The 23,528-nt window shown below is 37.5% G+C and overlaps 2 protein-coding genes across 10 annotated transcripts in view; one reads left to right on the forward strand and one right to left on the reverse strand.

The window, feature by feature from the left end:
- The first annotated feature begins 2,319 nt into the window (after positions 1 to 2,319).
- Positions 2,320 to 10,238, forward strand: LOC116173184 (14-3-3 protein zeta). Of its 4 annotated transcripts, none has more exons than XM_031490507.1 (6): positions 2,320 to 2,471; positions 7,869 to 8,192; positions 8,245 to 8,368; positions 8,444 to 8,607; positions 9,360 to 9,476; positions 9,529 to 10,232. In XM_031490507.1, the coding sequence occupies exons 2-6, from the start codon at positions 7,890 to 7,892 to the stop codon at positions 9,565 to 9,567; spliced, it is 747 nt and encodes a 248-aa protein (XP_031346367.1). In that variant the 5' UTR covers positions 2,320 to 2,471; positions 7,869 to 7,889; the 3' UTR covers positions 9,568 to 10,232. The 4 variants fall into 4 exon arrangements, with proteins under 4 accessions (XP_031346367.1, XP_031346369.1, XP_031346366.1 ...); XM_031490509.1 differs by lacking the exons at positions 2,320 to 2,471; positions 8,444 to 8,607 and adding exons at positions 2,622 to 2,790; positions 9,039 to 9,202 and having other exon boundaries at positions 9,529 to 10,238; XM_031490506.1 differs by lacking the exon at positions 2,320 to 2,471 and adding an exon at positions 2,632 to 2,790.
- A 6,393-nt stretch (positions 10,239 to 16,631) lies between these two features.
- LOC116173179 overlaps positions 16,632 to 23,528 on the reverse strand; it is a 41,678-nt gene continuing 34,781 nt past the window's right edge. For 5 of the 6 annotated variants that reach the window (XM_031490499.1, XM_031490496.1, XM_031490498.1 and 2 more), the window contains 6 exons: positions 21,345 to 23,096; positions 18,838 to 19,062; positions 18,093 to 18,794; positions 17,898 to 18,046; positions 17,678 to 17,850; positions 16,632 to 17,239 (listed from right to left, as the gene is read on the reverse strand). In XM_031490499.1, coding sequence (XP_031346359.1) covers positions 17,052 to 17,239; positions 17,678 to 17,850; positions 17,898 to 18,046; positions 18,093 to 18,794; positions 18,838 to 19,062; positions 21,345 to 23,096 — 3,189 coding nt within the window. In that variant the 3' untranslated portion in view covers positions 16,632 to 17,051. The remainder of the gene's footprint in view (positions 17,240 to 17,677; positions 17,851 to 17,897; positions 18,047 to 18,092; positions 18,795 to 18,837; positions 19,063 to 21,344; positions 23,097 to 23,528) is intronic. The other variant, XM_031490501.1, reaches the window with a different exon arrangement.

Here is a 23,528-nt window from a genome sequence, read left to right on the forward strand (position 1 = left end):
TGTAAGCTTCCATATCGCATTATTGACAGTCTATTTTGATTATGGTTACTGTGGGAGGCATATTAGGAATATTAGCATGAAATTCCGATAACATACCTACTAATCAGGAACTCGCACAATGGAATTCGTATACGTTTGGCATGCGACTGTATTTCCCTGCGTACTTAACTCATGACCTTTTCTTTTAATCTTTGGTTTAAATATTTGTTCAATGTGGGCATTTTCTGTTTCCACCTATTGGAATGTATCAGAAAAGGTAAGTTTTGGTGCATTTTACTCATTTTTTATTCTTTCTATGGGTCAAAGAAACACCTTTATTGATTAAAACACAATGCTATGTGCGTTCAGTGTTTCGGCTCTTCTTGAATATATCAAAATACTAAACAAAATCAATGCGATATTGGAGTTGTTATAAACTAATGCAAATTATTATTATTAAAAATTATTATATTATTAATATTAGAATATTAGCATTGGTTAGTATTTCACGAGAAAAATCTATAGGCTCATATTTGTATTTGTCCCATACCTTGCATTTGTCTGTTTGTAGGTCCTGTAACGTACCTTAGCTAACCAAAACATGTAACGACAATGGAGTTTCGTCAAATAATAACGTGTATGTTTTAAAATTCCACGCCACTAGAAATACTTGATTTAGTTATCTATGATGAATAATGGTGTTTTTGTACCTATTTGAAAAAATAAAAAATGAGTAAAATGCACCAAAACGTACCTACTTTTTCTGATGCATTTTTTTTGTTCATTTTACTTACTCCAAATTATTTCAAAGCAGTATAAACATACAAGTTGCATATAAAAAAACAAACGAGATTGTTTGTAACAACGAATAAGTATATACGCTAAACAAATAACAAGAATATTTGTTGTTTTCCAAAGTTTCGCTTGCTATAGTTCAAGTGTTTGACGAAATATGTGTAGAAAATGACTCGGTGGTTGCGCCCCCACCAGACGTCGTATTAGGTCTGAGTAGCCCTTTGGATATGGACGCAACAGCTTTGGACCATTTTTTCAAACTTGAGACAATACAGAAGTTTACGAGCAAACAATCGCGTGATTTTTTAGTAAGTTTTCTAAACTGAATCCTTTTTTCCTAATTTCTAAATCCTCTTCCAAGACCCTATGAACCGTATCTCTGTTTTTTGGAAAGTTTAATAGGTCAAGAGGAAGTAATACGAGTAGGAGTTGTTGCGAAAGTGAGAAGTGGAAAATAGGAATAAGTTACAAATGAGGAACATACAAGAGAGAGTCGAGGAAGTGATAAAAATGTTTCCGTTTTACATTTAGTAGTCAAGCATTACCTATATACCCTGTACCTGCTCCGCCCCAAATATGTGTCCCTGAAAATGCGAACTCAATCTAGTAAAAAGAGTATTAGGGTTACTCTTTGCTGGAACATCGTCAACAACAACTTTTAGACAAGACCTAGATGGGCGCTCTAAAAATCCACTATGCAGTGGAGAAATTAGATTGTGGGTGAGAGAGAAAAAACGTAAAATTCTTCAAAATTTCGCGGGCCACCTCTCTGGTACGATCCCCTCTGTATTTGATTGATCTGTTTGTACACAAAAACCTATAGAAATAATAAACAAATTGGGACACATTTATGTAAATAAATATAATGCCCATACGTAAGGTGGGCACCACGAAGGCTCATCCCTGGCTGTTTGGTTGCATACCAAATATCAAATACAAACATAAATGAGAATTACTTTTGCAGTGCAAGGGGGGGGGGGGGCGATGTCTTGCACATGATCTGGTTAGTCGCTTCCAGTGACCAATAATTATTGACCAAATGGTGGATATTGCTAGAGTAATGTGGCTAGCTTCACAACCTTAAGCTTTCCCGCCTAAATGAATAAACAAATAGTACAACTTTCCGAGGCAGAATTAACTATATAATTTCGGTCGTGGAATTTTCTTTTAAATTTTGCATTCACCTGCCCAGCCTTATCGTGCCCTGCATTTACGTAACAGTCTCGCTTATTTGCGCTCGCTTTAGATAAGGACGGCGACTACATTTTGGAAATATCTTAATTAGGACGCAATGGTCAAAGAAAATTATCTTTCCGCGAACGGTATCGTTTATTAATAGGAATGACAGAATGGACGCGATGAGTGTAGGTCTCGCTAAGTTCATGACCGTATGTTGGTATTTTTTAGGAATATGAGCGTTTGGTAGATTTAGTAGGTAACAAGTTTAGGGTATTGGAATTGTTGGGGGGAAAGTGTCGGGAGAGTAAATTTTGAGGTGGCAAATCGCGTTCTATTTTTGTTCACTGGTATTTCGGTTATTTGAATTTTAGTTTTATTAGTTTAGGGAGTTTGGTGCGGTTGGCAGAATTCGTCCGTCTCTCTTTTGCGCAATCACGCGTGTTGTAGTCGTCTCGCTCGTGGTGTGTTTCTAACCGGATCTTTTTTACATTTCCGAGCTGTATCGCGTACATTTCGACGTAAGTATTGCCGTTTTATTCTAAGATTGTACGTTTAGCTTTGCCTGAATTAGTTGTCTGTACGGAATTTGTGCATTTTGGTTCGATTTTCGTCTAAATTTGGCCTAGTAACATTTCTAACTTCAGTGCGCTGGATGTCCCTGCGTTATCGTTTGTGAACCCCACATTGATCCGTCGCTGCGCTGTCGTTACTCGTTAGCTAGCCTTTGCTCCTTACGTTAGTATAGTCGTTATCTCTAGTCGTGTACGGTGTTTTATAAGACTAGACTAATAGTATATTGGCGTCGACTGATTTGAATAAACATTTTTATAAGTAACTGTAAGTACCACTATTTTATTAAAAATATTGCATATTTGTCCTAAACCGCAAAGCGAAAATTGGTAGCGTGGTTTTGTGCTCGAAATGCTTGACCTTCAACGGTTTCTTCGATATATCGGGTGGCACAAATTCTATAAATTAATTAACCGAGATCATTTTTTTCGTTACAATTAGTGCCTTTGTCCGAATAGTGTACGATAATTATTAAATACCAAAGTAATGTTTCACGCTCGTGTTTAGTAATCGGCTGCCATCACCCCTTCTGTGTGACGCATCATTGCCGCCATACTAATTTTTCTCGTACGGATTAATATTTCGATTTTCAACTGTATACCACCGGAGTAGAGTTTGATTTTCACACCTTCATCCCCTAACGGCCTGATAATATCGAAATATTGTGATTTGCGTCGCATTAAAAGGTGTGGCAGACGCCATATTGTCATGCTTAGACCGGTAGTCCTCGGTTGAGTTTAGTACATTCTACTCGCCCGGTTTTCTCATTTATCAATACAAGGGGGTGGAAATACCGAACGTTTCTCCCTTATCTTTTGAAGGGCACATTATTTTTAGAACAACATCCCAGCAGTCTCGTTAGGTGATATTTTTATTTTATCGGTAAGTCCTATTTTTTTAACCCTCAATTTTTTCGAATTTACGTTACTAAACGGTTACGGAAAAAACGCAATGCGGATAAATACTTTTCGTTTTTATTTTCTTAACTGTAACTGGGGTACAGAAGCTATCTCCAAAACGATAAATTAATCTGATAAGGAAATCTGAACGATTTTTTTATGTCGCATGAATTGATTTTGCCTTTTTTGTTGACGAAATTGATTTTGAAATTTACAAAGCGTGCCTCTCGGTGTTTGGCATTTCGTCTCCTTTATTTGATTATTATTTAGTGTAGATAGACGTCAGTTAGGATGTGCAAATTCGATAATTTACACAAACTATCATTACAACTGCAGTCGCATCAATCCCCCCCCTGACAATTTTAGATTGCAAATCAATGTACTTTTTATTTGTAGTTTTGCACCTTTGGAAGCGGGCCAAATTTTGAACAAAATCAATATAGTCTCTCGCATCCGACGATTAATTGAGAAATGTGTCAATTTTTGATACTACGCCTACTAATCGCAAGGTTAAGCGAAAGTTTGAAATTCTTTCGGCTCGCGTACATCCATATAGATCGATCACGTAGAAATTATGTGCGGATGACGAATTGGTATTTCGTAAAATGAGCCAGAAGTTTCACTAAACCGGTACTAAACCGTTAATTCGTTCGAAAAACTGTTACACGGGAGGAGGTTATAATTGCTTAATTAAATATCAAATCTGTCGATCAGCCTATTTGATCAGATCTCTTCAGTCCGTGCAACTGTAAGTCACGTCTGAATCTCAAGGTCGATTATGCCGCCCATCGCAAGACCCAGAAAAGCAATACATTAAATCCATAAAATGAGTACGTGATACATTTTATTGTATAGCCCGATTTCTAAATGCGTCATTATGACTGATACATTTCTTTCATTATAACAAGGCATTTTTTAACTTGTTTGCTCTATTTAATTCTTTTTGCTAATTAATTAGACATTTGGGATCAAACAAACAATCCGAAATCGAAGTAACCGCGCAGTCAACACACGAGTTATAGTTACATTTTCCAATTCTCATAGTTCTCTTTCAGATTCTTCAGAAACGTTTTATATCTGATCTGTTTTGTGGAGCGAGTACTTTACAGTTCAAGAACAAATCAAGAGCCCGTCTGAAATTTTCTTAATTTTCTACTTCAATTTGAAAATGGAAGAATCCAATCACATTCTTTCTTTTCATATATTTCTGACTTGATGTTTTCAAAGTTCTCCTGTATACTCGACAAGATGTTAATTACGAATGATGGCTACAAATTGAAACTGTTTTGATCTTCTAATCTGATCCTAGTCGCAGACATTTACTTCATTAGAAGCAAAAAATATGTTCTTTGTGGCAGTTCTTTCATTCGAATCAAGACTGAAAACCGAGAAGCTGGTCTGAAACTTATGGACGTTTTCATTTGTCAAATGACATTTACAATTTCATATTTTCAAAGTTCTCTTTTAGACTCTACAACGTGATAAATGACTGCTACAAGAAACTATTTCAATCTGCCTTGTCCTTGTCGCATTAGAAGCAAAAAACTTTCTGCATGCCGGTACCTTCCGGTCACATACACCCGGAGAATCAAGACTGAAGTGTAACTGAGAAGCTGGTCTGAAATTTGTCGATGTGTTTTCATCCGCAGACATTGCCAAATGGCAAAAATTTACAAGTTTCTGTTTTTAAAGTTCTCTTGTAGACTGTAGACTACAAGATGCTAACGAATGACACTGTTTTGATCTTTATCCTCAAGCAAAGAATATTTTCTACATACCAGTGCCCTTTAGTAGCATACATTCGAAGAATCAAGACTGAAGCGCCAATATAACCGAGAAGCTGGTCTGAAATTTCTCCTGTGTGTTTTCTTTTGTCAAATAATAAAGATGTACGTAGTTTCTTGTTTTCATAGTTCTCTGTCGGCAAGACAGTGTAACTGAATTTTTGATATGTTGTTTTCTTGCTGCGGAAATTCGCCTGCAGCGAAAAATATTCTCTTCGCACCATTTCCTTTCAGTTGAAATGTACTGAAAGAGTCGAGATTAAAGAACCAAGAAGTCTGTCTGAAATTTTGAATTTGCAAAGGGAAGAGGTCTCTATATAGATCCATTGAAATCTGGATGCCAAATTATTTCACGTTTTGCATGCTCGGACTCGTCAAAAACAAATCAGTGATTGCTTCCAAACAGTTGTTTTCATAAACCTGAGGATGTAGCGAAAATATCTGCTGTTTTGATGGTTGCTGGATTTTCTTTGAAACGGAAGAACATCTCTTGGCTTCTTAGAAACTACCTCTTATGTATTTCTAGTCGGTAATCGTGTTCTGCCTTCAGTTCTAAACCATAGCAAATCCAAGTGCAAAAGAAAGACGCACTTCCATATTTACTGCTAGTGGAATTCACGTTTGTTTGGTTTCCGTTATTGGAACCCCTAACTTTTTAAAACCAGATTTTTTTCCACCTTCTGGTCACACTCTTGCTCGAAAGCGTGCGTTTACTGTTGCACCTTATGCAACAAAAAACTTTTTTTGTTCCCTATTACTGTTGTACACGTTTGAGGTTAAGATGTACAAAATTTAGAGATTAAGGCTCCATCTACTTCATGCCGTTCGCTTATTGTACAGTTGCTCCATTGATCACGCGACCTGTTCCGCCCTTCTGCTATATTCCCGAAACGAAAAATCGAACGCACCTATTGAATTCTCTAAGGTTTTCTAATTTGAACGTCTCCCTAAAGGAGGTGGTGAGGCTGTGAGAGAGGTAGCTAGAATAAGGGACTGAGCTTACGCTCACATTTAATATTTCATGGCGTTTTTCTGCTCTAACGCACATTTGATTCATTCAGTCAAGTCGCAGTGTGTTCTCAACAGGGAGTACTTAGCATAATCTCAAAACCTTGAACGGTTGTAAAACATCGCCCGCTTAAAAATGAAAGAGAACATGAATGTGGTAAGAGGTACACAGTCCCTAGGAGGTTTAATTTGTCCCAGAAATCTGTAGTGAAGCAGAAGAATAAGAATATTTCCGATAGGTATTTTTAGAAACAAAAAAGTTTCCCATGGAAAATAAATTGATCCCAAAATATATGACTTCAGATCTGCATAAGGTGGATGATGCAATCATTATTGTTTTGTGGACACCGGTGGGTGTTGTACTTGTTATTCAAAATCAAGGTGTTCGTCTCAATAGATTCTAATATAATTTAATGGAAAGTTGCAAAATACGTCGCTCTATTTTAATTGTTAAAAATGAGATCGTTTTGCTTTGGAGTGCTACCAAATGTTGTTGAACTTTGAATATGGAAACTGCTTTTTATAGCAACATTTATGGTTGCTTCTTTCCATATTAATGATTATGTACACTCATACAATAACTATTTACCATGAAAGTATGTGACGTGGTCGCGGAGATATTTATCGTATCCACTTCTGCTACAAAGACGGAACCAACCTGGCATCTAGTAGTCTTTTTTTTTTAAATGAAAGTTTATTCTAAGCCTGCCCTGCGCTAATAATAAATCCGCCTTTAACATATATTTTTATAAGTGCTAATTTCTCTATTTCACCAAAAATTTTGGTTCACATTCTTAGCGTTATGTAAGTCCCAATTGCCTTTTTCAGTAATTTATTAGTAATGGTCAATCATTTTTCAACAAAGTGGATATATTGCGTAAACAGTTTCGTATCAAATTATTTCGCGGCGGAAAAATACGGAGGTCCTTTTTTGATAATTAGAATTGTTTTTTGTTTGTTAATTAAACATCCCACTTGGTTGCGTTAATTGGCGAAACTTCAGTCGAAAATAAGTGCCATCTTTAAATAAGATTTACGCGCCTGAAATGTATGGGATGCTCTTGTCAATTAACAATGTAACAATTTATCCCACTTCCTCCGTTTCTGTTTAATGACAATGAGATCTGGTCCATACAAATGAAACGAATTATGTGGGAATTGTGACGGATGGGAATTTTATTCAAATTGTTTTTATTGATTTACAAAACTGGACACGAATCAACTTATTTATTCCTCTCGATCAAATTCAGTCAGGCAGATGGCAAATACCATTTAATATTGATAAATTTGTATATCTTATCTATCGAGGTCATATTAAGTAATCAATTGACAGTAAATTGAAAATATTTTGGACTTTCAAACGGCGTTTTACTGTTGCTGATTATAACGTGGTCGCGTTCGGGATTTTTTTTTATGTAATGTTCTTCGTTTTTGTATGGTGGGAACGTTTCGAAATCCTGTACGGCTTTAAATGGTGGATGTTGTGTAATACCGCGACTTGTATGTTAATTTTTCTTTTAACGTGGAAATTCGTAATTTGATGCGAAAAGAAGGCACTATATTAAATCATGGAAGGGCACTTCTTTGCGCGAAATGTGTTTTTTGTACAAACGCTCATAAAAGTTATCTGATTTTGACTTTCTTTTTGTCGCAGGATAGATAATAGATATTCACAATGTCCCAAGTCGATAAAGAAGAATTAGTCCAAAGGGCAAAACTAGCAGAACAGGCAGAACGTTACGATGACATGGCTTCTGCCATGAAGTCAGTCACAGAGACCGGCGTCGAACTAAGTAACGAAGAACGCAATCTCCTGTCTGTCGCATACAAGAACGTAGTAGGTGCTAGGAGATCGTCATGGAGAGTAATTTCCTCAATTGAACAAAAGACTGAAGGGTCCGAGCGCAAACAACAAATGGCTAAGGAATACAGGGAAAAAGTCGAAAAAGAGCTAAGGGAAATATGTTACGATGTTCTCGTAAGTCTACGACTTTAAGTTTTCTACATCGACCTCTACGTACACTTTCTAGGCTTTACTGGACAAATACCTGATTCCCAAAGCGAGTAACGCCGAATCAAAAGTCTTTTACCTTAAGATGAAAGGAGATTATTACAGGTATTTAGCCGAAGTCGCCACAGGGGACACTAGAAATAGTAAGTATCTCCTTTACTACCTTTCATAAGGTTTTCTTTGTATGACTTTTACTGCATGGTTCACATGACTTTCAGCCGTGGTAGAAGACTCACAAAAAGCGTATCAAGACGCTTTCGAAATTTCAAAAGCAAAGATGACTCCTACACATCCAATCAGGTTGGGTCTGGCACTCAACTTTTCCGTTTTCTATTATGAGATACTAAATTCTCCAGATAAGGCGTGTCAGTTAGCGAAACAGGTTAATGTCCATTCAGTTCATTTTAGAAGCAGAATTACATGTGGACCAATTTTATTTTCAAAAAAGCAAACGTTTTTTGACAGAGATGGGAAGAATAACTATAGCATCTTTAGAATTTGTTACTTTCCCACATTTATTAACGTATTTTCAAAATTTCGATAAATACCATTACCAAAGTGAAATGGGAAACTGTATTTTAAAATGTAATTTAACCCCCAAATTCATGCACTATACAAAATAAGTAAAGATCAAAACAACACTCACAAAAAATGCGTTGTGACTTCAGGGTAAAAGCCAAACGATGTGGAGGGGTAGCTTGCATTTCTGTGGAAGAATTTGTTATTTAAGATCAGTTGATTTTTAGTATCTTAAGTATGTAATAGTTACAGTTACTCCCAACTCTGTTTGTTGATTGTTTTATTGTTCTGTAGCGGTGGTAGAAGACTCGCAAAAGGCGTACCAAGAAGCGTTCGATATAGCAAAGTCCAAAATGCAGTCCACACATCCGATACGGCTTGGCCTTGCGTTAAATTTCTCGGTATTTTATTACGAAATTATTAATTCGCCAGCGAGAGCCTGCCATCTTGCCAAACAGGTTATGAATGTGTTTCTTGTATTGAGATGAGATTAACACGAAGTTGCTTTAACAAATTAGTTCGTGCCACATGTAATTCTGCCTGTCTTACTAACTTCTTAATACCGTATTCCCGACGCTCGTTTGCTCGGTGTGTGATTTTGTTTATCTTCTTTAGGCGTTCGACGATGCGATCGCGGAGTTGGACACCTTAAATGAAGATTCATATAAAGACAGTACTCTTATAATGCAGCTCTTACGAGACAATCTCACATTATGGACGAGCGACACACAGGTATGTATTTAGTTTAAAGATTCGCAGGTGTCAATAGTGTTTCTCTTTGCAGGGTGAAGCGGACGAGCAACAAGAGGGGGGTGATAATTAAAAGTGTGGCGTCCATTTTTAAACAAAAATAATCGTTAAAATTGAAATTTCATGTAAGTTAACGTATTTGTGGAACTTGGTTGTGAAATTTCTTTGGAAGTTCAAGTTTCACATCTGAAACTTTTGATATTTCAGTAACTTTAGTGAAATAAAAAAAGTATATTTATTTAATATTTCGCAAAAGTATTTCAGTAAAATTTTTTAGTTACTTACTTTTAGACCATTGTCTGCCATTTGATTCAGCTCGAAAAAAATGTGTGATTTGATGTCAAATGTGTAAAATAGTTTTGTTCATTTTTCACGTTAGTATTTATAATTTATTTTGATTCAGTAATTTAAGCTCTTTTATCTTGTTATACATTTAAATTTTTAAGCTGTTTAGTTCTATTTTTTTATTTTTTATTCATCCATTGTTAAAATAATCACTAAATTCATACATATACCTCTTTATACGTTAAAACAACATCTATACCTTAGCCCACAAAATTTGTTTGCACACTGCTGCATGAGCCATATCGCGTTCCCCCTTGTTTACCGTTGACACTCACTTTGGATGTGCTATATATAAATGTATGAATATGTATTAAAATAAACTGCTATCAGCTCTACTTGTTTTCTGTTGTATCTGTGAAATATTTGTCAGATACCAATAAATTTTTAAAAACAGTATAATACCATACTTTTATTGTTGAAAACCCTTCGATAATCGGTGTGCGAGAAGATAGTTAGGACATCGGTACTATTTAAGATTAATGACCATGCACAACACATACCTTCATACACACGGACATCTTCATATTCAAATAATTCACTACGACCCATGGTCACAATTACATCTTATACCATCGTTAGGTTAATGTTTTCATCCAATAGACGCTAAGGCTTGAAGTTGACATAGATCGCCTAGAAAAATAAATATTAACAAACTCCCTTATATTATCTATAAAAATTTACCTTGGAGCACTATCAGTTGATCGTCCAGACAATACAATGGCCCATATGAATAAAAGGGAGCATATGCTTATACTTGAAAAATTCAAAGTAAATACTCGTAAGAGCCTCTTCACACTGGGCGACTTAAACCGCGTTGGTGAGCAGCCCAGTGTTTCTTTGAATTTTGCGAGCATAAGCATATGCTCCTTTTATTCATATGGGCCAATAGGTCGTAGTGTGAACGGTTTCAATCTGTTTAACCACCGTACTTGATTATTGTCAAGAACTTGTAACTAGTTGGTTCAACTTTTTCTTTTTGACATGCTCTTTTTTGCATTGTGAATCATTCCTAGATATTTTGCATGTTTTTCATTGGGTATCGTTTCCTGATTCACCACGATAGGTAAATAATTAATTTTTCTATCAGTGTAATTAACGAGCATTGATTTTGAATTTACCTTATCTGTGGCAGCTTGTAATTTGTTTGTGGTGTTTCCTACTGCTATGATGGCAGGGTTGTCAGCAAAGGTTGCAATGGTAGTTTCTTCTATGTCTAGTATGTCATTCGTTTAACTTCCTTGTGGAACTCTACCCGATATTCCTTTTGTATCTGAGCTGGCATCGTGTTTTACTCTGCAATGAAGGAGTTCAGTAGTTGGCTGTGTTGTTTAGACAGGATTTTGTTACCTTTTCATGCCAGACTCCATCGAATGCCTGTGCAGAAATATACTGGAGCAGATCTTTTCCTCTAGATAGCTGTATTTTTGTCGGGTTAATGGACAATAAGGAATGTTCCCTGCGCCATTCTTCGGTTACTCCTAAGAGCTGATTGATTGATGATGATCAGTTTCGCTACAGAGCCCCAAATTTGCCGGACACTACAATAAGTCATCTACCCGATAGCACCCTTATATGTCTTTTATAAAATTATGTCCACAATCATATAAGCGTAACATACACCACCAATTGACGTAATTTTTAGATGTATATTATGTACTGATATAATTCATTAGCTAAATCAAATTTGTAAAATTAAACTGGTGCCTGTGATGAATGATAAAAACTTTTTCCGTTTAAAAACAAAAACCTAGTGATAGACTACGTTTCCACATTCACAACCCATACCTGGAAGTGTATAACAACATAAACCAATATCACATATTGCAACAACCGTCACAACAAACTATCCAACAACTTAATAGCAACCATTACAACAAATGACATACCAACCCTTTTCAAATGTTACACTTGTAACAAACGACACCTCCAACAATCAATTCGCAGAAAACATTGCTGCCTAGTATTCCTCAAACACCTTACCCCGCCAAAGAATTATCATAATGTAGAAAATATGGAGGACGACAAAATTAACGAGGACCTTGATGACACAGAATGAGAAACAGGTGAACAGCGCTGGTAAAATGTAACGAAAAGAAAAATCGGCAAATTGACTCCGGACGCGGAGGTGAGAGGAGGGATTCTAATAATTTTATGATGAAGGTAATGCAATACCGGGATCCCGCAGCATTTTTGCGGGTTTAGTCCCGTACATAAATGGAGCGGGACTGAGCAATTTGTCGACCAAGGGGACGACTCTGTTTACTTTGTTAATGAAACGCATAACGGAGAAGTTATTTTTAAAATAAATGTTAAACTTTTTTCATTAAAAATGTACTATGATTTTTGAGGCACGCAAATACCGGGACTGCATTCCCTACATGAAGGCATAGTGACCTTCATTTACGCCGTTCTCCCTTAATATCCAACCATCAGATCTCTTTACGTTTATGAGTGATAGGTGCTCCCCTTCTTATACCAAAGATCAGCCTCAAGAATAAAAGAGATTTGTGGTGGCATAACTTAACACTGTTCGGGCTACTGTATATCGTCTACCCTGAAACATATGACCGCACACTTCTCTGCGTTAACACTATGGCAGTGATCAGCAGAAGTAGCACATTAAGATCCCCATTAATTAATTTAGCAGCTAACGTCGCGTGTAAATAGTATAGAATAAAGGACCCAGTATTGACCCCTGAGGGACTCCTCTAAATTAAATATTAATTAACATAACGTCACATTGATTAACCATCTAACACAAAAATTATACAAAGAGTCCAGTAATAGTAGTAGCAAAGAGTACCCTACTCTTTGGTAGTAGTACAAAGTATGCTAATACTTATATATCCATCCGGATTTCAATTGCTGCTTTAGCGAACCATGAAAATTTCCCAAGAAAATAACATCTAAAAACTATTTTCATTTCCCTAGGTATCGTCAAGGTACTTTTACAACCCCTCAGAGTCCAAACCCTATTGTGGGCAGGGGTAGTCAATCCCTGGGGCATCCCACAACCCTGAGGACTTCTGTCGATCAAGTTTCCCTTATCAGTATCACCTCTTTAACAAGTTATAGTCTACTCCTGTATCTGCAAATGACAATCAACCTTTTACCAGAAAAACCTGGAATCAGAAGTCCATCGTATACTCAACATAGGGATGTGAAAGATGTGCTACTCATGGCAGTATATAGTTTCCTATGTTACGTTTAATGAGTGATCGTCGAGAACCCTTTCGGATTTTTCTACTCCATGAAGCATGATGTCAATGATACGGCATCCTTTGAACCAGATTTACTGAAATCTGATCATACTTTATGTTAAAGCCACGAAGTCTACTTAGCTTCGCCACAGAAAAATTTGACTACTAAGCCCTACCACCACGACAAGTTGTACCCCGTGGTAGGGATACAAAGAATGCAGTTAAAAATCTTCCGTACAGTGTGGTCAATGCACCCTGTGGTAGGTATGTGTCCAACCTATCACTACATAATGACCTAAAAATTCCGTTTGTCGCCGCAAAAATACACATGACATCATCAACCCTCTACAACCTAAAGCTGCAAGCTCATGAATACAGCCCTCTACCATATATAGCTCTAACGCTAGTGAGTAATTTTATATAATTTAATAGGTGTGTTGCTGATTAACATCAGTGTCCCATTTAAATGAGTAAGTGGCTGTACCCTGTGTGCTGTACCTAATTAATTGTTTATACAAAGTGCACACAAATTCTAAGCTATTGTGCCTTCCGCTTTGCAATCATAACTGGATCTCAGGTGATCAATCAATCAAATCAATGATAAAGATATAAAATTTCTATGTAGTTCTAGTTTAAGTACAGCATCCCAGTGCCATGTAATTGGAATCTTGCATTCTGTATGGTGTCTGCCCAAACAAATAAACAAACTGATGCACCATAAAGTAAAGGGCAAACTAATTCACTGAGTTTACCTCCTATAGGATGCAAAATTTTGTAAGAGACGAAAGGAAATTTCTTTCCGCTTCACCTGACGAGATTGAGATCAAATCCTTCATGTGTTGAGGAGTTAACAAATCGATTTGATGGCATTTAGAACGGAAATGGAATTAGGGACTAGGAGTTGTATTGAAATGTCTGAAAAGTTCAGTGCTCTTGAAGGCTTTGGATGTTTTTTAAGTTCCTCCAATGTATAGTTGTTGTAGTAATTGTCAAAGCATCTGATGAACTGATCAATTTGACTACTCTTCTTATGTCTAGGTCACTAATCTTACTTTCAACGCGTTCTGTCAAGGACTTCTGTTTGAAATTAGGTTTTCCTACTTTTGGTATGGAATCTGATGTCAAAAAAGATATAAGTACCTTTCTTTTGCACAGTAATATTGAAAACTTTTTAGGCGAACAGAAACAATTCCTCTCCTCCCATGATAAAGGGGTATTTTCAATCACTGTATACAGTTGAAATGCAAGTAAAATCCTTGTTCCTTTAGGAATTAGTTTAAGTGTTTTGGAAGTTTCTTTGAGTTTGACAATCTAACTGAGCGTTTACGTCATGATTAGATGTTAAATTTAGAAAATCCTCTACATTAATTGTGACTCCCGTGTGTATACGTGTGAAGTGAGTTCGGATTCCTAGAGGAAGGACATAGGTACGAGGATTATTTTCTGGACATAAGGAGCATTTTAATCTTTCCTTAACATGTTCCAAAGAGCTCGTAAGCTGTTCCCATGATTTGTGGGATGTGAGATGTTTGAGATCAAGAATGGAGCACAAACAACAGTGTCTGCCACACGTGTACATATATACGTGTCACTTCCCTATGAGTTATGACAGTAAAAATGTCCATGTGACGTACGTCAGCGAAACCTGCATAATTGGCTGGTGGCGCAAGACCACCTCCTCACTGAACAACTTTAAAATGTATGGAAAACAAACCCGAAACACATACACTACAACACAAAAAATAATAACACCGAAAAATACGGAAAAATTGAAGTGTGAAGCTTTTGATAGACTTATCGATCGCTGTTCCTACTTCTTAGGTATATTGGTTTTGATGCCATGTCAACACGTATAGTTGAAAAACAAATACTGCTTACGAATTGGTTGCAGGGTTCCTCTGGGGTAAAAACAACAGACCAATATTTCCACCCCCATGCCCTCGAATACCACCTTCAGCATAATGCGAAAGTCCCAACTTATCAAGGTCACCTCCGATCTTTACAATTGCCAACTTGGTAACGCCAAGAATTTGTAGTGATCGTTTCAAGTGCTATAGCGCAATCTAAAAATCTTCGTAAGCAGGTTCAACACAAGACCGGTCTTTTGTTACCAGATAATAAAGAAATCGGCTCTGCTCCAGTAGGAAGCATGCTTTACCAACATCAGGACGTCGAAGGGCAATACCTTGGATATCTTGACGTCCTTGGCTACGCAGTGAGCCAAAGTGAATTTCCACTGGTGCCTCAAATAAATCTTAAGATTCTTGACGGACAATACCAAAGCGTACCCCTTGGGCTCCAGAGCAACGTGCCATAAATTCCACAATAGCAACAACTAATACGGTCCTTTAAAAGCTATTTGTAACTTCGGGGATAGCCCACGTCTCGTCTGGGGATAATATAACCAAACCAGATCTCCAGGTTGATATCCATCAAATTGGTCGTTCACGTCGTACTGCACTTTCATTCTATCACTTGCTCACTGCATATTATGGCGAAATGTATCACGGATGGCGACGCAGGTTTTCCACGTACTCAATCCTCACAGTTTCTTCTTGGTCGGATCGTACCAACCTGCAAATCGCATGGCAACCTGAGTTCCCGGCTAAACAACACTGAAGGTGGGCTTTGTCCTATAGTTTCCTGCACCCCAGAACGGTTTACCATCAGGAACAAGTGCAGATATTGGATCCCAATTACGCTGATGGTCGGACACAACTTTTGACAAGTCCTCCCTATTGTGCGGCCGGCCCGTGTGGCGCAGTTGAGTAGACGCTCGACTACAGTACTGAGGATCCCTTGTTCGAATCCGGGTTCGGGTAGGGATATTTGTAAATATATAATGGGTTGGACTTGGGTTGGTAGAGCAGCCTTGGCTAAAACCCCGCCCACTCAAAAATAAAGGCTAAAGCATTGTTTAAAATGGCAAAAGTAAATAAATAAAATTGTCCTATTCATGCGTTCTCCCATTCCGTCTGACTGTAGGTGTAAAGCAGTGGTTCTTGTCTCTTTTAGATTTTGGCCTGTAGTAACCAAATCGGCCAGGAAAATAAAAATCGAACATGTGGATCGAAAGTTATAGCACTTTCTGTGTTTTTTTTCATTGCAATACGATTTTCCCTATAACTTTTGACGTGGCGAAGCGATCTTCACCCATATTGGCGATATTGACCTGTAGAATCCAAATTGCCCAGGCCCCATTTTTTAAACAGAAAAACCGCCTATAATAATTGCATTTCAAAATTAGTTGAAATTAAACGTAGAATTAAAAAATAGATGAAAACCATTGCGCCTACTTTGACAAATTGAGGAAAGAAGTAAAATGTAACCATTTAAAAAGATACATATGGAAGACATAGTTACGTATCCTAAAAAGAATCATTGGATATAATTAAAAGACAGCATTTTTGAATCTAAATTGGTCAACAATTTGGAATTCTCATAAATCTATTAACGACGAAACTTCGAATTTTTAGTCAGCAACATTATCGATAATAAATAACGCAACACTTTATATGTGTATTAAGCCAATTCTAACAAAAATATATAAATTTAAGTGAAATGAAGTACACTTTAATAAATAAATAACATATTGCGTTTTACAAAGCACTCCGTATGAATAACTTCTCTTTTTAATATAACACAATAATCATTTTTCAACTCACACTTACGGTATCAAATTCTATAAACTATAAAAATCTTATTTGGCTTTTAATTTGTATATCGTTTAGTAGTAAGTATCAATGAACTAAGCGTATTCAAAATAGGCTTTTAACGGAATTTTTGTTGTCTACCATTGCACTGAAGATCCGCTGAAATATGTTTGAAAACGCTATTTATATACATTTGTTGTTAATTTCATTTAATAATATCCACATCTCTATCTAGTATGTAATCTATACATATTTCTAACAACTATATACACAAATACTTTGTTCTTCTATTTTACATGTATAAATATACAAAACTTACCCTAGCAAGTCTACAAGTTTATCTGTACATCAATATAAATCTAAACACAACTAAACTTTACACCATCGTCGCTAGAGTAACAATTGTGACAATGAAGCTTTTGATTCCGAACTCTCACATCGGTGCCCATCAGTCCGTCGCCGAGTTGAGTATGACATACGCAACATTTAAAGCATTCCATATGATAAAATAGACATAGGCTTTCAATTATCATTGCGGCTCCTCGTCCTAAAAAGGAAATTTGTATACATTTTAAATACTGTGATTCTGCTCTTGCATCACAACATTAATATTTTTGAAAAAGGTAGGTCACGTCACAGACGGACGCGGGGAACTGATTGTTTAATTTAATTTTGGCGAAATTTGCAGGTGTGTTCTTTTCTTAAATTTTAGCTTAGATATTTCCCAGTTATCTCAGAGTAAATAAGCTCCAATCTACTTCAGACATTCCATTTCACATAGTGTTACAGTGCATTGCAGGAAGAAGGTCTTTGGAGCAGATTTTTCAGACGAAGAGACGAAGGGGAGGTACTTTCCAAAACTCCCTAGTCTCTGCTTTATAAAAGGGCTCCGAGTCTAGAGCTCTCTGAGAAGGGAAGTATATCATACAGTGTAACTTCTTGGCGGCCACATACGTTAGGGCTTATTGAAAAGAATAATAATTACCTAATTCGTTATTACAATAAGAACATTTTTTCTTTCCGCTCACACTAAGCATAACGCCTTGAGAATCTTCCAAGGTAGCAGGTGGGGGATATGATAAAGGCGAAGCATGGCCCATTGTATGCGGGTGATTTAGGTAGGTATGTTGCGCAAACTCATTTGAACTATTGTTAGGTCTAAAAAACGCAGTTAATCAACCAAATTTGTTAAAAATCGTCTTTACCTTCGAATGGGTTGGTAACGGTCATTCCTATGTTGAACTCGTTGCGTTAATGTTTCAATTATAGGCTCGGGAATATGTTTCTTGGGTGTGCCTATTCGTTTTGGTGAGGAATTTCTTTGCTGCTCTTCTAATCGTCTTAATTCGGCCTCCTGAAAGCAGACGTTGTAGACAATAAATTTTGACAAGTCAAATTACCTGGTACAACCAATGCTGATCGTAACTTTTACTTTTATTTTCCAAATTACATTTCGGTTGAATCCAATTATCGTTTGAGAGCGGTCTTGATTTAGGCACAGCGCTTAGGGCGTGAATACCGGGCCTAGTGATTGGCCTTCCAGGTTTAATGTGTTGGAAATGGGTGGACTCTGACTCCACCATCATGTATCTTCCTTTGTCTCTTTGCTCCTTGTTGGGAAGTTTCAATGGTTTTCCCGCTATAATTGGTTGTCGGTTGATTAAGTGAGGTGGATTGAAAATGGGAACCATTTTCTCAAATTGTAGTTCGGGCATGGATTTGCGATGGGTAACTATCAAGTGCTTGTCATTATGAGGAGTAGAGTTGGATTTTTTGTGTTCCGGAGTCAACTTTTGATATAACTGTTGGATGTCCGGCATTGATTTGTGAGTTTGTAGCTGAACATTAAGTGCAGTTTTAAAGTAAAGTTCGCTTGGAGCCGAATTGTGATAATCTTGATGTTGGAGATCTGGTAATGACTTTCGGTAGTTAAAATTATCATAAGGCGGATACACATGAGTAGAGTCACAAATATTTTCATACGAACGTCGACCGTTTTGCAAATATTTTTGTGAGTGATTCTCCCTAAAAGCAATATTATCTCTGCGCCTCTCCAACTCTTCCCGTTCCAGCTGCAGTAATTCGTGCTCAACTTTCAACACCTAAGGTACAAATTAGCTGAGAATCATTAAATTGTAAACATACCTCCGAGTCTTCGTCATTAAATGAGCGGGTATAGTCTACGTTATGGGATGATGGTAGATAATTTTTTGTGAAATGTTGGTTAATAGCAGCATTATTGGAATAGTTGAAGGTGTCTTGAACGTTGTTCATAGAAGTGGAGTAATCATCGCGGGATTTCTCTTCTTTTTCTATCAACTCGATAATTTCTCTTTCTTTTTTCATAATTTCGTCTTCACTATTGGTTTGCTGTAAATTAAATGAAAAGATATTGATAAGACGCCGAAATTTGTGCAGTATTTTGTATTGTGTTGTAACAGTAGATGAAACTACCAGGATTTGTAACATTTTTCAAAATTTGAAATTCTTAAAAGAATAGTCTTCTGACAAACAGGACATATCCATTATATCCGGTATTTGATTAAATATCCTAGACCTTCCCTAACATGAAAAAATTGTCCTAAAACAATTGACTTTTTGAATGGAAAACCCATTTTTTTCTCTAGAAACTCAGGAGAGTGTTACTTACATGCCCTGCCCATATTTACAATACACGGTTTTTGTAAAAAGTGTAACAAAACGAAAATTTGTACAACATTTTTAATTACTTGGATTTGGTTTAATATAACAATCGAGAAACGCATGCCATTGTGCTAAAGCCACAGTGTAAAATAAAGCACAAAGTGAATATAGTTTTGGTACATGCAATAATATCAGAGATGGTAACCTTAGGCGCAGTCTGTTACACTACCACTAGTGGACATCTGCTCTCAGGGAATTTGCTCCCCTACAGTTTACGTTCTCAAAATTTCCTTTATATGCCTTTCAGTTTTCAATCAATTGCACGTGATCGTGATTTACGAAAGAAAACACCACAATACTCCAATAGCGCAAGTGTAATAGACTGAAACCAAACTTACCGTCTCTTTCTTACATATTACATTCATGTAGAAAGGCTTTTGGTTGTATACATGTGGCTTGAATCCTCGACTGGGATATTGGCTTTACATTTTGTAATGATAAGGCCAATAATACTGTATGGTGCACTTGTATGGAGGACTGCCATGCGAAGGGCAACCTACAGGAAGCAGCTAGGAAAAGACCAGAGACTCGCCTATCTGGAGGTCACTGGTACCATGAAAACCACGCCAACTTTGGCCATGGCGGCACTTTTCGGACTTTACACTTAGTTGTGGAGGCAGAGGCAAAGAAGGCTTCCATACAATACAGCTAAACGATTGGGACAAGTGGAAGGATCGAGGCAGCCTTGGGCACGGGCGGATCTGGGAGGAAACCCTCAGATCCGATTCCCTCCTCGCAAGAAGGGATGTGATCCAGGCTGTCCTACTAAGACCAAAGTGTTTAGAGATAGACGGGTCCCTAACCGAAAGCGAAACGGGCATGGGTATATATGGTGATAGATCGAGAGCTGGCTTCAGGTGAGTCTAATAGGGTAAGCTTGATCTGGATGCCAGCACACTGCGGAATAGGGGGCAACAAAAGAGTGAACGAGCTGGCTCGTGTAGACAGTAGTGGGGTCCCCGTTGGGCCTGAGCCTACCCTAGGAATTGCTCCCTCCATTGTCAGGGCCAGGATTAAATATTGGATGACCAGTCAATTCCAGGCAACAAGTAACCAGACAGTCCAGGGCCTTTTTAACAGGGCCCTAGGCAAATTTGGGTCTTCTGAGCTTCTAAAACTGGATAGAAACCAAATTAGGAAGATCACCTGTGTCCTTACGGGTCTCTGAATGGTCAACTATCACCTGCATAACATTGGGCTTGTGGAAGAGCCCACGTGCTGGTTCTGTGGCGAGGCAGATGAAACTACCGTGGTCTGTCACTGTGACGCATTGATCAGGGACAGATATAAACTCCTTGGAGACAGCTATCTGGATCCGGGGAGGCAGAGCATATTTTAAATAACTGCCACTAGGCGGCACTGAGCACCGTAACGGTGTGTCATACTGGGAGCTCCACTCCAGTGTAAAATTTTTGGGGGCCCCAGTCGCCGTACTAGGACACCTCTGGCCAAACTTAGTGGTTGTTTATGGTAAACTTCCCAGTCTCCCAGTGACTCTGAAATTGGCAATATCCTCTAATGGACTAAAAACCTAAAGGATGCAAAAAGAATTGAAAGTTAAATCTTACAGTTGCAGAAAAAAACAAATGAAGCGAGGCGATAGACGAGGGGGCACGAGGGGCAATGAACGAGTAAGATAGACGAGGGGAGCACGAAATTAAAATCTTATTCTTTAAACATAGTGCGCAACAATACTACATATGAGTGTATAATAATAATAATAAATGTCTTTAATAAGTACCTAGGTTAATCTCAGTCTAAGTGATATTGAGGATTGGACACTGATGTATAATAACTTTAAAAAAGAGCATGATACAACACCTTAGACTCTCATCAGCTAAAAACATTTTACTTACTAGCAACCTGATATGTAAGAGAGAATAAATTGATAACGCTTGCAGAAGGAACGAGGAAAATTTTTTTAAATAAATATAAGCAGAGTCACCTACCTCACTGTCCTGTCGTCCATGCGTAGGCGTGCTCAAATCACAAACACTGCTACACCATGTGTCGCTCGACAGTCTTCCACGTTCGCTTTCAAGACCGGAATCTTGACTCTCCACCTCGCTGAGGCAATTATCTCGACTGCCCTGCAATTTTTTATAAAAAGACTTTTCGAGCTGCGACTCTTTCTGCAAAAATGAATTTATATCGGGCGGTTTATCCAACATGATTTCCGGGTCCAACTGTTCGTGGGTTGGTTCGTCGAGGCCCAAAAAGCTCGATCTTTTAATATGTATTTCTTTCTTTAAACGCTTCGTGGAATTCAATAGCGCTAAATTATCTTCCGGTGCGTGTTCCAAGTTGTCTTCTAGAACTGGTGGGGGCGGTGGAGGTTTTTCCTTTGGAGGTTCTGTGGTTTTAGGCGGAGCCAGCGGAAAAGTGGAGTCGCAAAATACGTTCCTCTTTACGTCCACATTTTCTTGTATTGGAAATATCAATGTTTCTCTATCCATAAATGGTGTGTTTTTGGTTGAAGCCGCTGGAAGAGGTTTAGATGCAACGTGTTCTTTTTCCGTGGCAAGGTCTACATCACTCTGATGCCGCACTGAGCTCAAGAATTCTCTAGTTTTGTTAATCAAAGCTTTACTGTTCGTGGTCGAGTAATCAGGCTTGAGTAACAGGTCATCACCAGATACTTGCTGAAGTTCTTTCTCTTTATTTAACTTTTCGATGCAATGTGGTATGGTAGTAGATGATAAATCGGAATCATCGACAGGTTCATCTGCTTGACTGACAGAACAGGACACATCTGCAGTATGAATCCCGCTGTCTTCTCGGTCAGAAGATAATCCAATAATATCCGCAGATAAATTTGAGCTGGGATAATTGCAGCTTTCGCAATCGTCTTCAAGATCATTATGAGATGAATGCGACTTTTGCAAAAATGCGTCTAAATCTCTATTAAACATATTTAGCTGATTCATATACATTTCTGCTTCAGGACTAGAACAACGCTCACTAACCTCATCCTTAACATGCCAATCGTGATTTTTGTACTTCACATTTACATTATCGTTTAAGTACGAACTGATCGATTTAGGAGGCGACTGCATCTTACTCGATTTTGAATTACTGAGAGAGTTATTATTTTCCGAATCCTCTTCGGTTTGCTTATTTAAACTTACAACTCTAGACTTGACGGAATTTACTTGCGAAGCGCACTTATCTACACTTTTTAATGGTTGCTCCGTACACTTCTCCAAACTCTTTAAACGATCCTTAATACTTTGCGTATTTACAAAATCTTCCGATAATCTTCTGGAAGTACTCGATTCCAGGTGATGAATTTCCAGAGGTTTTTCAACTTCAAACATCTCTTTACGCTTGTAAATATCGACTTTGGGAATATTCTGAGATTCTGCCTGCTTTTTGTAATCCGGCTTTTGCAGAAATTTGTCGTCTATGTTCGTCTTTAATTTAATTCTAGAACGGTAATCCTGAATTGCGCCTTCGTAAGTGTATCTTGGTGGCTCCTGACTAACGCTTGATCTGTTGAGATCGTAATTACACACGGTATCGCTTTTTCTCGAAATATCCGCCGCTTTCGAGCTATCCTTATTTAGTAACAATTTTGTATCAATAAAATTATTTTCCTTATCAATACTAGGCAGATTCAGACTTTCGTCTTCACTTTGACTTTGGTTGGAAATATTTGATGTGTCTTGACTTTGAGTATCTGACATGTGATCCTTATCATCCTGAAAAAGTTCATCATTAAATAAGAACCTAGTAACAGGCGATTAAAAAAAGATTGACGTCGAGTCACCTTTAGAAGTTCGAGTTAAATATAACTTCCCATGCAAACAAAAATTCCAAAGGTGACTCGACAGCAACTCTTTTTGATTGCATAGTATTTACTTTGTGGAGCTTTATTTAGGGTGACCAGAAGTTTGCCTCTTTAAAAGTATACGTCGCTATCCTCAATGTTTAGAAAAAGTATAACTATGAGAATGTTAAAAAGACCGCTTCTGGTCACCATATTTATTAATATAACGGTTTTAATAGTAACAATAAAACTTTCTTTATTTTAAACGATAAGGCAGCGTCCAAATGTTTGTTGTTATCAATTAGTAAGATTTGTTTAACGACCTGAGTCTTCAGAAGCATCTATTGGACGTTGGTGATACATT

This window comes from Photinus pyralis, unplaced genomic scaffold (genome assembly GCF_008802855.1).
Source record: "Photinus pyralis isolate 1611_PpyrPB1 unplaced genomic scaffold, Ppyr1.3 Ppyr1.4_LG6, whole genome shotgun sequence".
NCBI lineage: Eukaryota > Metazoa > Arthropoda > Insecta > Coleoptera > Lampyridae > Photinus > Photinus pyralis.